General features: G+C 42.1%; 1 protein-coding gene across 1 annotated transcript in view; it reads left to right on the top strand.

The window, feature by feature from the left end:
• The window catches only part of adhfe1 (alcohol dehydrogenase iron containing 1), a 33,777-nt gene that overhangs the window by 5,092 nt on the left and 11,185 nt on the right, over positions 1 to 17,500 (top strand). The window contains exons 5-8 of the mRNA XM_028594190.1: positions 6,187 to 6,341; positions 7,321 to 7,517; positions 7,589 to 7,666; positions 17,193 to 17,298. Of these exons, the coding sequence (XP_028449991.1) occupies positions 6,187 to 6,341; positions 7,321 to 7,517; positions 7,589 to 7,666; positions 17,193 to 17,298 (536 nt within the window). The remainder of the gene's footprint in view (positions 1 to 6,186; positions 6,342 to 7,320; positions 7,518 to 7,588; positions 7,667 to 17,192; positions 17,299 to 17,500) is intronic.

The following is a 17,500-nucleotide window of genomic DNA, read 5'->3' as shown; positions in this document are numbered from 1 at the left end:
ACTTTAGATAATTGGACTTTTTTTGTGCAAACGAAGATATAATATTGACGTGTTAGCTATATATCTATTTTCAAACGGTTTTATTGTCAGTTGTGTGGCTTCATATTTGTATTTTTCAAAAACACTTTTGGCGGACTTTTTTTTATTAATTAACATTTGAAACGGTTCTATTGTAAACTGGGTGGCTTCGTATTTGCTCCTTTTCCCATCTAAAACTAACTTTAGTTTACAGTTTAGATGTGTGTGAATTTACCACACCAGGAGTAATTTGTATAGTTCTATTGTATAGCGATCGATTATCTCTTCAAAAAAATTTCTATTAAAGACAAGATAGAAAATACATATTTGTGTGTCCTGTAAAGTGGTTAGAAAAAATGAAATCGGAATTGGCTAAAATCTGTATCGGCTGGCCTAACTCAGAGGAAATCGGAAAGCAGAATCGGCCTAGAAAGTTGTAATCAGTGCATCTCTAATTTAGATAGCCACATCAATAAAAAACAGGGTTTTCTGCAGTGCATTATAGTAAAGGCTGTCATCACCTAACAAACCATGGGCTATAGGGGAAAATACACTGACGGAAAGTCATCAGGGTTAGTATTTGTTGGGTAAAGCCACAATGCCATAGATAAAACTAATATTTTGTTTAGCCATACGTATGAAGACATACAATCAAATCGTGTGGATATGTAAATAAATTCAGATCAAATTAATTTATGTACAGTGAAATCATATTGTTGCCATTTCTATTAACTATTCATATTTTTTTTTCAGGTCCAACTTCGCTGACTGATCAGCGGTGGTTTGTGAGCGTGGAGGGCCAGGTTGTCAGTGAGGAGTGTCCTTTGTGCTGGGGCTTGCTGTTCTAATGTCAACTTTCTACAACTTTAACCTGCAATACCAGGACAATGCTGCATGCTCATTGGAGTTCATTCAGAGGTAGGAGATTTCCCACACATAATACACACCTGGATTGACTTTTTATTGATTAAGTGCTCCGAGATTAGAATTTCAGTAGCTAAAGCTGCTGATGTACTACAAGCATTTACATTTACTAAAATGTAAAAAATAATAAAAATACTTAGGGCTTTGACATCTTTTCGCGACACTAAATCTGGATTGGGTGAAACCAGACCAAAACCATAGGTCTGCTTGTGCGCAGCTCATTTGGTGTACAATGTGCAGCACACAATAGGCTGCTTTACCGTAAGCACCCGTCACGCTGTAGCGGCAGCCCTGTAACTATATGCACAACCGGCGCAACGTCATAGGAAGTCTCTGAACAGATTCACGCCCACTTTTAGGGGAAAACAATCCTGCGTTCCCCATAGACGACAACAGCGTAACAACAGAGGAAATGTAAATCACTCCAAACTTTTACTTTAAACAAACCGTTTTGAATTAATAACTATGCTGAAAGGTTGCTGAGTAGTTTGTTGTTCCAACAACACATCCAAAAACTCTGGTCTTCGATTTGTCCTCTTGCCATGTCCTAAAGTAGATCCTGATAGATTTGGCTTTGGCTCCAGGCTATAGACCAGACAGGCTCCAGGCTATAGGCCAGACCAGCGGCGTTCAAACTTAGTTTATTAAGGTATCGTGAATGCTCAGGTTCAGGCAAGGTCACAATATAAACATTAGACGTGTATAAAACAAACCATCTGTTTAACAAGAAATAAATCCACACACATTTGTCAAAATTATGATCCAAACACACGTCAAATTGCATTGACTTCTATGGGACCGTCTGTTCTATCCCCCAAAAGGGGGCGCGGCCTTGAGTTAGCGAAGTACCTGTATGTGCCGGTTGTGCGTATACCGTCAAGCAGCATTGTTACATTTTGTGACATTTCAAAATAAAATAATATTTTCCCTCATTAAAGTTTTCTAAAATAATACTATAAAAACACAGCTCTTATGTTCATGAAATGTTCTCCCCAAATAAAGGATGAAAAAAGTCAACTTATAATATTGTGTATTGTGTATTAAGCTTTAAAATATTTTTTTCCTTTGGAATGTGTACTTATACATTGGTATAAATAATATACAGTTTTTAAACTTGTTTAGTAGCTAAATACTACTTACTATAATACTAAAAAAATACAAATTAAGCTGTAGCTCCTTTAACACTGAAAGTCTATATGTTCTCCTACAAAATTAACCGTTTCTTCACTAACCTAAAGCATTTGTGTTGTTACGTTGTCATTTAGAATCTGCATGGGGATTAATCCTGAGAGAGGATCAAAGGCATACAGTGGACAGGCACCCAGCAGAAAAACTGGAAAGATGGTCCAGAAGAAACCATCAACAATGCATGTCTGCACCCTAATCAGGAAGCTCAACGACTTCAAGTGGGACTTTGTTTGATCTTTTCTCATAGTATTGTATTGTTTAAGCGCAGATACCATTTGTTGATCATCAATGAACAATATATGCCGATAAAGGGCCAATACTGATTTTGTGTTGTTTAGTTTAGTTATATATAGCAGTTTCCCTGTTTGTAGTGTATTGGGATTGTGACTGGCTATGTAATAGTGTGTGACTGCATGGAGCTCAACAGTGACTTCTCACTTTTGCAAGTTTGATTTCATATGGACCTCTTGCTTTTACAACCTTGTAGCTCGGGGTCAGTCTGCCTCAGATGATTTAGTTCGAAAATGTTATACACATTTTCTATTGCATCTTCTGGTGCGTATGTTCAACGTCACAAACACGCCCCAAAACGGGTGTTAACTTTTTCTGCTACAGCTTTGATACAGTTCACAAAACTGCAAACTCTGATGTACGTATACTCACATGATATTTACAGTATAAATAAAGAGTTAATTACATTTTGAATCTTGCCTTTTTTTCATTGTTATTTAGGACTGATTATTTTTCTGCAGTCTTCCCTAAGGTAGAGTTTAAAGCTGCAATATTCTGAGATTTTTATAATAGGATTTCTTTATGCTGCCAACACAAGTGTATAAATGTAAAACAAATTCAATAATATGTTTATTTACAGTAATTTAAAAAAACATAAACATATTTTTAGATGTACAGTGTAATATTGGCAAAGCAGTTGCCAGTAAAATACAGTAAATTCAAATAATACAGTAAGAAACTGTATGTCTATTTACAGTAAAGCACCTTAAATTTAAAATACAGTATGCCTACTGTAAATGAACAGTAGTTTACTGGTGAAGCTGCTGCCAGTATATTACTGTAAATTTAAATACAGTTAGTAACTGTATACTTCTTTACAGTTAAGTACTGTAGTTTTAAAATACAGTATGCTTACTGTAAATAAACAGTAGTTTACTGGCGAAGCTGCTGCCAGTATATTACTGTAAATTTACAGTAAAAAGTTTTACAGTGTAAGGTTAGGCATTTAGTTGTGATGGTTAAGGTTAGGGTAAGGGTTAAGGTTAGGCATTTAGTTGTGATGGTTAAGGTTAGGGTAAGGGTTAAGGTTAGGCATTTAGTTGTGATGGTTAAGGTTAGGGTAAGGGGCTAGGGAATGCATTATGTCAATGGTGGGTCCCCACAAAGATAGAAAAACATGGTTTTTGTGTGTGTGTGTGTGTGTGTGATCTTGGGCTCTGATCAATAATTTGGGTTTCTTTCAACCATATTGCCCCCAAAATAACATGACTGGTTCATCAAATGTTCTTCACCAGTAAAATGAATAATCAGTACACTACTTTCATTGAATTCTGGGAATTTTATTCAGTTTCGTAGCATCTCTTTCAGTTTTTAATGACGCAGCTTTCACACAACTCGCTTTATTCATCTTTAAAATGAAAGCATAGTTTCTCTTCCTCCTATACCTGCTAGACTGAGAAGTTAAAGGGTAACTACCGTTCTTTTCAACCTGGAGCCTATGTTCCTATGTTTCTGTGTCTAAGTGACTGATGGGAACAACTATCTTTGACAATGGTCCAGTATTAAGAGAGATCTCTGCAGAAACCAGCTACAATATAAGTTAACAGGACTTTTTGTCCAGCTTGTATTTACGTCCAATAAAGTTTTGTTTTTACCACTGACAGACTCAGATTATTATTCTGAGTGTCTGACAACATTATGGAAAGGATTTCTAAGGAGGTCGACCTTTCGATTAAAGATTAAGAGCCTTTTTTTAAACATATAAACATCCGCGAAATTGCATTCGCTAAGCCCACCAGACTCCATGTAAATAATCAGTAATTTTATCATCGTAAAACATACTTAATTCAAAGTCGACAGAAACTAAAAAAAAAACTATAAATAGCTGTTTTGGGTCGTCTTTTCACTTTAACCAACCATCACAACTCCAGTTTTGGTTGAAATAAACACTTAGTTTACTGATTTACATGTGAAAATATGCTGGATCTATACACGCTTAAAGTACTGTTTTTTTAAATGGAGTCTGTTGGGTTTAGTGCTAATGACCACAGAGCTGTTTCTGGTTAAACAGAAAGGTCTAAAAGAGGTTTTAAAGGTCTATCTCTGTAGGGATCCATCCCATAATGTTGTCAGACACTTAGAATAATAATCTGAGTCTGTCAGCGGCAACAACACAACTTTTGTGAAGGTAAATACAAGCTGCACTATTGTCCTATTAACTTACATTACAGCTTGTTTCTCCATCTCTCTTAATACTGTACCAACGTCAGAGATAGTTGTTCCCATCAGTCACTTCGACACAGAAACCCCGGTTCTTCTGCAGAACCTCGGAGCGTGGAACGTCCGACAGATCGCAACTTTTTCTGAGTTTTTGTTGATTGTTGTTTTTGACATTGTTATCAACATTTTTTGACACTTGTCCTGATGTTTTTGTTGTTTTTTTTCGCCACTAGATGGTGCCACGGGACTACTATTAAAGGTCCCATGGCATGAAAATGTCACTTTATGAGGTTTTTTAACATTAATATGAGTTCCCCCAGCCTGCCTATGGTCCCCCAGTGGCTAGAAATGGTGATAGGTGTAAACCGAGCCCTGGGTATCCTGCTCTGCCTTTGAGAAAATGAAAGCTCAGATGGACCAATCAGGAATCTTCTCCTTATGAGGTCATAAGGGGAAAGGTTACCTCCCCTTTCTCTGCTTTGCCCACCCAGAGAATTTGGCCCCCCCATGAGAGAAAGAGAGAGAGATATATATCATGGCTTTCAGACAGGTCTATATAAAAGAGACTTCAGATACAGTATTAGGGGACCACTAAGGTCTATATAAAGAGACTTCAGATACAGTATTAGGGGACCACTAAGGTCTATATAAAAGAGACTTCAGATACAGTATTAGGGGACCACTAAGGTCTATATAAAAGAGACTTCAGATACAGTATTAGGGGACCACTAAGGTCTATATAAAAGAGACTTCAGATACAGTATTAGGGGACCACTAAGGTCTATATAAAAGAGACTTCAGATACAGTATTAGGGGACCACTAAGGTCTATATAAAAGAGACTTCAGATACAGTATTAGGGACCACTAAGGTCTATATAAAAGAGACTTCAGATACAGTATTAGGGGACCACTAAGGTCTATATAAAAGAGACTTCAGATACAGTACAGTATTAGGGACCACTTAGGTCTATATAAAAGAGACTTCAGATACAGTATTAGGGGACCACTAAGGTCTATATAAAAGAGACTTCAGATACAGTATTAGGGGACCACTAAGGTCTATATAAAAGAGACTTCAGATACAGTACAGTATTAGGGACCACTTAGGTCTATATAAAAGAGACTTCAGATACAGTATTAGGGGACCACTAAGGTCTATATAAAAGAGACTTCAGATACAGTATTAGGGGACCACTAAGGTCTATATAAAAGAGACTTCAGATACAGTACAGTATTAGGGACCACTTAGGTCTATATAAAAAGACTTCAGATACAGTATTAGGGGACCACTAAGGTCTATATAAAAGAGACTTCAGATACAGTACAGTATTAGGGACCACTTAGGTCTATATAAAAGAGACTTCAGATACAGTATTAGGGGACCACTAAGGTCTATATAAAAGAGACTTCAGATACAGTATTAGGGGACCACTAAGGTCTATATAAAAGAGACTTCAGATACAGTATTAGGGGACCACTTAGGTCTATATAAAAGAGACTTCAGATACAGTATTAGGGGACCACTAAGGTCTATATAAAAGAGACTTCAGATACAGTATTAGGGACCACTAAGGTCTATATAATTGGTTCTGGTTCTGGTGCAGGACCTGCAGAACCTCGGGGCGAGGAAGGTGTGTGTGATGACAGACAGGAACCTGTCTCGCCTACCGCCGGTGGCGTCCGTCCTGGCGTCTCTGTCCCGGAGCGGAGTCACGTACAAAGTGTACGACAACGTCCGCGTGGAGCCCACCGATACCAGGTCAGTCCTCGCCACGACACACACGATAAATAACTCGACAACCAATCAGAACACACTGTACAGTCTCTACAGCTGACAGCCAATCAGAGAGCTAGAAGAAGAATGGCTCGCATGCAAGGAAGTGTGTGTGTGTGTGTGTGTGTGTGTGTGTGTGTGTGTGTGTGTGTGTGTGTGTGTGTGTGTGTGTCTATGTGTGTGTGTGTGTGTGTGTGTGTCTCTGTGTGTGTGTGTGTGTGTGTGTGTGTGTGTGTGTGTGTCTGTGTGTGTCTCTGTGTGTGTGAGTGCGTGTGTCTCTGTGTGTGTGTGTGTCTCTGTGTGTGTGTGTGTGTGTGTGTGTGTGTGTGTCTGTGTGTGTGTGTGTGTGTGTGTGTGTGTGTGTGTCTGTGTGTGTGTGTGTGTGTGTGTGTGTGTGTGTGTGTGTGTGTGTGTGTGTGTGTGTGTGTGTGTGTGTGTCTCTGTGTGTGTGTGTGTGTGTGTGTGTGTGTGTGTCTCTGTGTGTGTGTGTGTGTGTGTGTGTGTGTGTGTGCGTGTGTCTCTGTGTGTGTGTGTGTGTGTGAATATATGTGTGTTTGTGTGTGTGTGTGTGTGTGTATATATGTGTGTATAATCTTGCCTAGCGAGTAAAATGAATGATCAGTTCACTACTTTCATTGATTTCTGGGAGTTTTATTCAGTTTCATAGCATCTCTTTCAGTTTTTAATGAAGCATTCATCTTTAAAATGAAAGCATAGTTTCTCTACCACCTGTACCTGCTAGACTGAGAAGTTAAAGGGTGTCTGTCTCTCTGCCTGTCTGTCTCTCTCTCTGTCTGTGTGTCTTTCTGTCTGCCTGTTTGGTCACTAACTAACCTGTCTGTCTCTCCGTCTGCCTGCCTGCCTGTCTGCCTCTCTCTCTAATCTGTCTGTCTTAGTTTTTAAAGCAGCCAACCTGTCTGTCTCTCTAACCTGTCTGTCTCTCTAACCTGTCTGTCTGTCTCAGTTTTAAAGAGGCCATCCAGTTTGCTAAGCGCGAGGCCTTTGATGTGTTCGTGGCTGTGGGCGGGGGCTCCGTGATGGACACGTGTAAAGCAGCCAACCTGTACGCCAGTCGGCCCGACGCCGACTTCCTCGACTTCGTGAACGCTCCCGTCGGCAGAGGGAAGCCCGTCACGGGCGCGCTGAAGCCGCTCATCGCAGGTAACCACGGCAACGCTCACCGCCCGGTGACCTTTTCGTGTTCGTTTCTAACGGGTTTCTCTCGTCTGCAGTTCCTACGACCGCCGGCACCGGCAGCGAGACCACCGGAGTCGCCATCTTTGACTATGAGCCCCTGAAAGCTAAAACAGGTACACACACACACACACACACACACACACACACACACACACACACACATATATATATACAGAGATACACACAGGTAACACACACACACACACACACACACCACACACACACACACATATATATATACAGAGATACACACAGGTAACACACACACACACACACACACACACACATATATATAGAGATACACACAGGTAACACAAACACACACACACATATATATACAAAGATATACATAGGTAACACACACACACACACATATACAGAGATGCACACATATACAGAGATACAAACACACACACACACACACACATATATATACAGAGATACACACAGGTAACACACACAAACACACATATACAGAGATACACACACACACACTCACACACACATATATATACAGAGATACACACAGGTAACACACACACACACACACACATACAGAGATACACACACACACACACACACACACACACACACACATATATATACAGAGATACACACAGGTAACACACACACATATACAGACCCACACACACATACACAGACACACATATATACACACACACACACACACACATATATACACAGAGATACACACAGGTAACACACACACACACACACATATACAGAGATACACACACACACACATATACAGAGATACAAACACACACACACACATACAGAGATACACACAGGTGACACACATACATATATACAGACCCACACACACATACAGAGACACACACACACATATATACAGAGATACTCACAGGTAACACACACACATATATACAGACCCACATACACAGACACACACACACATATACAGAGATACACACAGGTAAGACACACACATACAGTGGGGGAAATAAGTATTTGACCCCTTGCTGATTTTGCAGGTTTGCCCACTTACAAAGAATGCAAAAATCTACAATTTTAATCATATGTACATTCTAACAGTGAAAGACAGAATCCCAAAGAAAATTCCAGAAAATCACATCATATGAATTTATTAAAATTGATAACCATCTGATGAGGAAAAACAAGTATTTGACCCCCTGGACAAACAGCAAGTATTCTGGCTCCTACAAGCCAGTTAGTCCTTCTTTAAGACACAGCCCCAATCCGAACCAATTATCTACATCAAATACACCTGCCTCACCTCGTTACCTGTATAAAAGACACCTGTCAACACCCAAACAACCAGCATCCAACATCACCACCATGGGCAAGACCAAAGAGCTTTCTACGGACATCAGGGACAAGATTGTTGATCTGCACAAGGCTGGGATGGGCTACAAGAGAATCGGAAAGCAACTTGAGAGAAAAGATCAACTGTCGGTGCAGTTATCAGGAAATGGAAGAAGCACCACACCACCGCCAACCTCCTCGGTCTGGGCCTCCACACAAGATCTTGCCTCGTGGGGTGTCCCTGATCATGCGAACGGTGAGGAATCATCCCAAAACCACAAGGGGGGGAACTGATGAATCAACTGAAGGCAGCTGGGACCACAGTTACAAAAGAAACGGTTGGTAACACACTACGCCGTCATCGATTGAAATCCTGCAGCGCACGCAAGGTCCCCCTGCTCAAGAAGAAACATGTACAGGCCCGCATGAAGTTCGCCATTCACCACCTGGACGACTCAGAAGAGGCCTGGAAGAAGGTGATGTGGTCAGATGAGACCAAAATAGAACTTTTTGGCCTCAACTCAACTCGTCGTGTTTGGAGGGCAAAGAACACCGAGTACAACCCAAAGAACACCATCCCCACCGTCAAGCATGGTGGTGGCAACATCATGCTTTGGGGGTGCTTTTCAGCCAAGGGGACGGGACAACTCCATCGTATTGAGGGAGGATGGACGGGGCCATGTATCGTGGAATTCTGGACCGACATCTCCTTCCCTCAGTGAGAGAGCTGAAGATGGGTCGAGGATGGGTGTTTCAGCACCACGACAACGACCCTAAGCACACCGCCAAAGCAACAAAAGAGTGGCTGAAGAAGAAGCACATCAAGGTTCTGGAGTGGCCTAGCCAGTCTCCAGACCTGAATCCGATTGAAAATCTTTGGAGGGAGCTTAAAATTCGAGTTGCCAGGCGACAACCTCGGAACCTGAATGATTTGGAGGCTGTCTGCAGGGGAGGTGGGCCAACATCCCTGCCGAAATGTGCACAAACCTTGTCACCAACTATAAAAACCGTTTGACATCTGTGCTGGCCAATAATGGCTTTTCTACAAAATATTAACATGCTGTTTGTCCAGGGGGTCAAATACTTGTTTTTCCTCATCAGATGGTTATCAATTTTAATAAATTCATATGATGTGATTTTCTGGAATTTTCTTTGGGATTCTGTCTTTCACTGTTAGAATGTACATATGATTAAAATTGTAGATTTTTGCATTCTTTGTAAGTGGGCAAACCTGCAAAATCAGCAAGGGGTCAAATACTTATTTCCCCCACTGTATATACAGACCCACACACATATACAGAGATACACACAAGTAACACACACATATATACAGACCCACACACATATACAGAGACACACACACATATACAGAGATACACACAGGTAACACACACACATATACAGACCCACACACACATACAGAGACACACACACACATATACAGAGATACACACAGGTAACACACACATACAGACCCACACACACATACAGAGACACACACATATACACACACACACACACACACACACACACACACATACACACACACACACACATATACAGAGATACACACAGGTAACACACACACATATACAGACCCACACACACATACAGAGACACACACACACACACATATACAGAAATACACACAGGTAACACAGACACATATACAGACCCACACAAACATACAGACACACACACACACACACACACACACACACACACACATATACAGAGATACACACAGGTAACACACACACATATACAGACCCACACACACATACAGAGACATATACACACACACACACACACACACACATATACAGAGACACACATATACAGAGATACACACAGGTAACACACACACATATACAGACCCACACACACATACAGAGACACACACACACACATATACAGAAATACACACAGGTAACACAGACACATATACAGACCCACACAAACATACAGAGACACACACACACACACACACACACACACACACACACACACACATACAGAGATACACACAGGTAACACACACACATATACAGACCCACACACACATACAGAGACACACACACACACATATACAGAAATACACACAGGTAACACAGACACATATACAGACCCACACAAACATACAGACACACACACACACACACACACACACACACATATACAGAGATACACACAGGTAACACACACACATATTCAGACCCACACACACATACAGAGACACACGCACACACACATACAGAGATATTTATTTATTTTATTTATTTATTAGTTTATTTGACAGGGACAGTGTACATTAATTAACATTGCTGCAAATGCACCAGAATTAGCCAAAAGGCTATTTTTCATCCGTTGTCCCTGGACAGATCTTAAAATTGTCTACCTAAAAAAAAAACAATAAGAAGAAGATTACAGTGAACAATACAAATATAAAAGAGCAGTAAAACAGATTTAAATATTCAAATCCTGTTGATGAATACAGTGTACAGAATAAGTTTGCTGTAAGACAGACATTAGGTTAAAAAAAAAAATATATATACACATACATACACACATCCGTACATATATATATATACATATACATATACATACATACACACACATACACACATACCCATACTCATACATACAGTATATAAAAACATATTAAACTACACATTGACACAAGTGAGACACAAGTGGCAGCACGGTTGGATTGAGGGAAGATAATACATATTCTTATTAATGCTGACATGTCTGATGTGTTATGAACCAGTTTTTAGATGTTTTTGAAGAGAGTGTAAGTGGTGAGTTCTCTGATGTTCTGAGGGACAGAGTTCCACTCCTGTGCTGCTGTGACTGAAAAGGCACTCTGACTAAATGCACTTTTTCCGCAGAGGAACAACACAGTCTCCTCGGGCCGACCCTCGTGTTACTCTCTGTGTGGTGTTCCTGATATTTACAAACTGACTGAGTGGAGGAGATGACAGGCCATGGATGATTTTGTATAACAGACAGAGGTTTGAATACTTGATGACATTTTCCCAACTTAAAAGCTTATGCTTTTGTAAAATAGCACAATGGTGATATCTTGAAGTTTTTTTATCCAGAATTTTGATTGTCTGTTTGTAAAGTGACTCTAAAGGTTTTAGTGTTGTTTTATTTGCCTGTGACCAGGTTGTAAGACAGTAAGTAATGTGAGACAGAACCATACTGTGCATGAACATTTTAGCTGCGGAAGTGACAAGTGTGATCTTATGAACCGGAAATTTGCGATATTAAATTTGACTCGATTGCAGACCTTTTTTATCTGTGATTTAAAAGTTAGTTTTGAGTCTATTAAGATGCCTAGGTATTTGAATTCTGACACAACTTGGATTTTTTCCCCTGTCACATAAATATCTGCCTGATTATTTGCAATGTTTGATTTAGAAAAGTACATTGAAACTGTTTTATTTACATTAAGTTTTAAGCAGGATTGAGTTAGCCATTCAGAGACATGTGCCATAGTCTGTGTAAGTTTTTCAGCAACTTGTTTTGAGTTTTTACCATGGGTATAGATGACTGTATCGTCTGCATACATCTGAATATAGGCGTCTGAACAAACTGAAGGAAGGTCATTTATGTACAGTGAAAATAGAAGAGGCCCCAAAATAGAACCTTGAGGTACCCCTGTGGACATGGCGAGGGGCGGTGAGTGGTAATCACTGACCCTGACTGACTGTGAGCGATTCGATAGATATGATTCTATCCATTTTATTGCATCTGAGGAGAAGTTAAATTTGCTTAGTTTGGTTAATAATATTTGATGATTTACAGTGTCAAAGGCTTTTTTTAGATCAAGAAACACAGCTCCAACCACGCCACCTTTATCCAATAAATGTTTGATATTTTCTATGAAAAAACAATTAGCAGTTTCCGTGGAGTGTTGAGTTCTGAAACCAAATTGCATTGAATGAAGGGAAAATGTAGTGATATTCAAGTGTGTGATTATTTGTTGGGAAATTAGTTTCTCTGCAACTTTTGACACTGTAGGTGTAATGCTGATTGGTCTGTAATTGTCCACTGACAATGGATCTCCATTTTTGAAAATTGGAACAACAGCAGCAGACTTCCACACACTTGGAAATACTGCCTCAATAATGGAGAGATTAACAATTTTGGTTATTGGTGATAATAACGTGGAGTTCTTTTAGCATGCACATATCTATGCCAAATATGTCTCTAGTTCTGGAAGGTTTTACACACAGGTAACACACACATATACAGACCCACACACACATACAGAGACACACACATATACAGAGATACACACAGGTAACACACACACATATATATATATATATATATATATATATATATATATATATATATATATATATATATATATATATACAGACCCACACACACATACAGAGACACACACACACACACACACAAAGACACACACACACACACAGTTAACACACAGATACACAGACACACACACACAGATACTGACACACAGACACGCACACTGTGTTCAGGTATCAGCGTGAGCTCTGATTGGTTGTCTGTGTCCAGGTATCAGCGTGAGCTCTGATTGGTTGTCTGTGTCCAGGTATCAGCGTGAGCTCTGATTGGTTGTCTGTGTCCAGGTATCAGCGTGAGCTCTGATTGGTTGTCTGTGTCCAGGTATCAGCGTGAGCTCTGATTGGTTGTCTGTGTCCAGGTATCAGCGTGAGCTCTGATTGGTTGTCTGTGTCCAGGTATCAGCGTGAGCTCTGATTGGTTGTCTGTGTCCAGGTATCAGCGTGAGCTCTGATTGGTTGTCTGTGTTCAGGTATCAGCGTGAGCTCTGATTGGTTGTCTGTGTTCAGGTATAAGCGTGAGCTCTGATTGGTTGTCTGTGTCCAGGTATCAGCGTGAGCTATGATTGGTTGTCTGTGTTCAGGTATCAGCGTGAGCTCTGATTGGTTGTCTGTGTTCAGGTATAAGCGTGAGCTCTGATTAGTTGTCTGTGTCCAGGTATCAGCGTGAGGTCTGATTAGTTGTCTGTGTCCAGGTATCAGCGTGAGCTCTGATTGGTTGTCTGTGTCCAGGTATCAGCGTGAGCTCTGATTGGTTGTCTGTGTCCAGGTATCAGCGTGAGCTCTGATTGGTTGTCTGTGTTCAGGTATCAGCGTGAGCTCTGATTAGTTGTCTGTGTCCAGGTATCAGCGTGAGCTCTGATTGGTTGTCTGTGTCCAGGTATCAGCGTGAGCTCTGATTGGTTGTCTGTGTCCAGGTATAAGCGTGAGCTCTGATTAGTTGTCTGTGTCCAGGTATCAGCGTGAGCTCTGATTGGTTGTCTGTGTCCAGGTATCAGCGTGAGCTCTGATTGGTTGTCTGTGTCCAGGTATAAGCGTGAGCTCTGATTGGTTGTCTGTGTCCAGGTATCAGCGTGAGCTCTGATTGGTAGTCTGTGTTCAGGTATCAGCGTGAGCTCTGATTGGTAGTCTGTGTTCAGGTATCAGCGTGAGCTCTGATTGGTTGTCTGTGTCCAGGTATCAGCGTGAGCTCTTATTGGTTGTCTGTGTCCAGGTATCAGCGTGAGCTCTGATTGGTTGTCTGTGTCCAGGTATCAGCGTGAGCTCTGATTGGTTGTCTGTGTCCAGGTATCAGCGTGAGCTCTGATTGGTTGTCTGTGTTCAGGTATCAGCGTGAGCTTTGATTGGTAGTCTGTGTTCAGGTATCAGCGTGAGCTCTGATTGGTTGTCTGTGTCCAGGTATCAGCGTGAGCTCTGATTGGTAGTCTGTGTTCAGGTATCAGCGTGAGCTCTGATTGGTTGTCTGTGTCCAGGTATCAGCGTGAGCTCTGATTGGTAGTCTGTGTCCAGGTATCAGCGTGAGCTCTGATTGGTTGTCTGTGTCCAGGTATCAGCGTGAGCTCTGATTGGTAGTCTGTGTTCAGGTATCAGCGTGAGCTCTGATTGGTTGTCTGTGTCCAGGTATCAGCGTGAGCTCTGATTGGTTGTCTGTGTCCAGGTATCAGCGTGAGCTCTGATTGGTAGTCTGTGTTCAGGTATCAGTGTGAGCTCTGATTGGTTGTCTGTGTCCAGGTATCAGCGTGAGCTCTGATTGGTTGTCTGTGTCCAGGTATCAGCGTGAGCTCTGATTGGTAGTCTGTGTTCAGGTATCAGCGTGAGCTCTGATTGGTTGTCTGTGTTCAGGTATCAGTGTGAGCTCTGATTGGTTGTCTGTGTCCAGGTATCAGCGTGAGCTCTGATTGGTAGTCTGTGTTCAGGTATCAGCGTGAGCTCTGATTGGTTGTCTGTGTTCAGGTATCAGCGTGAGCTCTGATTGGTTGTCTGTGTTCAGGTATCAGCGTCAGCTCTGATTGGTTGTCTGTGTCCAGGTATCAGCGTGAGCTCTGATTGGTTGTCTGTGTCCAGGTATCAGCGTGAGCTCTGATTGGTTGTCTGTGTTCAGGTATCAGCGTGAGCTCTGATTGGTTGTCTGTGTCCAGGTATCAGCGTGAGCTCTGATTGGTTGTCTGTGTCCAGGTATCAGCGTGAGCTCTGATTGATTGTCTGTGTCCAGGTATCAGCGTGAGCTCTGATTGGTTGTCTGTGTCCAGGTATCAGCGTGAGCTCTGATTGGTTGTCTGTGTCCAGGTATCAGCGTGAGCTCTGATTGGTAGTCTGTGTTCAGGTATCAGCGTGAGCTCTGATTGGTAGTCTGTGTTCAGGTATCAGCGTGAGCTCTGATTGGTTGTCTGTGTTCAGGTATCAGCGTGAGCTCTGATTGGTTGTCTGTGTTCAGGTATCAGCGTGAGCTCTGATTGGTAGTCTGTGTTCAGGTATCAGCGTGAGCTCTGATTGGTTGTCTGTGTCCAGGTATCAGCGTGAGCTCTGATTGGTTGTCTGTGTCCAGGTATCAGCGTGAGCTCTGATTGGTTGTCTGTGTCCAGGTATCAGCGTGAGCTCTGATTGGTTGTCTGTGTCCAGGTATCAGCGTGAGCTCTGATTGGTTGTCTGTGTCCAGGTATCAGCGTGAGCTCTGATTGATTGTCTGTGTCCAGGTATCAGTGTGAGCTCTGATTGATTGTCTGTGTCCAGGTATCAGTGTGAGCTCTGATTGGTTGTCTGTGTCCAGGTATCAGCGTGAGCTCTGATTGGTTGTCTGTGTCCAGGTATCAGCGTGAACTCTGATTAGTTGTCTGTGTTCAGGTATCAGCGTGAGCTCTGATTGGTTGTCTGTGTTCAGGTATCAGCGTGAGCTCTGATTGGTTGTCTGTGTTCAGGTATCAGCGTGAGCTTTGATTGGTTGTCTGTGTTCAGGTATCAGCGTGAGCTTTGATTGGTTGTCTGTGTTCAGGTATCAGCGTGAGCTTTGATTGGTAGTCTGTGTTCAGGTATCAGCGTGAGCTCTGATTGGTTGTCTGTGTTCAGGTATCAGCGTGAGCTCTGATTGGTTGTCTGTGTTCAGGTATCAGCGTGAGCTCTGATTGGTTGTCTGTGTTCAGGTATCAGCGTGAGCTTTGATTGGTAGTCTGTGTTCAGGTATCAGCGTGAGCTTTGATTGGTAGTCTGTGTTCAGGTATCAGCGTGAGCTTTGATTGGTTGTCTGTGTTCAGGTATCAGCGTGAGCTCTGATTGGTTGTCTGTGTTCAGGTATCAGCTTGAGCTCTGATTGGTTGTCTGTGTCCAGGTATCAGCGTGAGCTCTGATTGGTAGTCTGTGTTCAGGTATCAGCGTGAGCTCTGATTAGTTGTCTGTGTTCAGGTATCAGCGTGAGCTCTGATTGGTTGTCTGTGTTCAGGTATCAGCGTGAGCTTTGATTGGTTGTCTGTGTTCAGGTATCAGCGTGAGCTTTGATTGGTTGTCTGTGTTCAGGTATCAGCGTGAGCTCTGATTGGTAGTCTGTGTTCAGGTATCAGCGTGAGCTCTGATTGGTTGTCTGTGTTCAGGTATCAGCGTGAGCTCTGATTGGTTGTCTGTGTTCAGGTATCAGCGTGAGCTTTGATTGGTAGTCTGTGTTCAGGTATCAGCGTGAGCTTTGATTGGTTGTCTGTGTTCAGGTATCAGCGTGAGCTCTGATTGGTAGTCTGTGTTCAGGTATCAGCGTGAGCTCTGATTGGTTGTCTGTGTTCAGGTATCAGCGTGAGCTCTGATTGGTTGTCTGTGTTCAGGTATCAGCGTGAGCTCTGATTGGTTGTCTGTGTTCAGGTATCAGCGTGAGCTTTGATTGGTTGTCTGTGTTCAGGTATCAGCGTGAGCTTTGATTGGTAGTCTGTGTTCAGGTATCAGCGTGAGCTTTGATTGGTTGTCTGTGTTCAGGTATCAGCGTGAGCTTTGATTGGTAGTCTGTGTTCAGGTATCGCCAGCCGAGCCATTCGACCCACGCTGGGCATCGTGGACCCGCGGCACACACTGAGCATGCCCGAGAGAGTCGCCGCCAACAGCGGCTTCGATGTGCTCTGGTCTGTCCATACACACACACACACACACACACACACACACACACACACACACACACACACACACACACACACACACACACACACACACACACACACACACACACACACACACACACACACACACACACACACACACACACACACACACACACACACACACACACACACACACACACACACACACACACACACACACACACAC

The sequence above is a fragment of the Perca flavescens genome, chromosome 12, assembly GCF_004354835.1.
Source record: "Perca flavescens isolate YP-PL-M2 chromosome 12, PFLA_1.0, whole genome shotgun sequence".
NCBI classification, from domain to species: Eukaryota; Metazoa; Chordata; class Actinopteri; order Perciformes; family Percidae; genus Perca; species Perca flavescens.
Note: the sequence above shows the minus strand (reverse complement) of the source record. Positions and strands in the feature narration are given on the sequence as shown.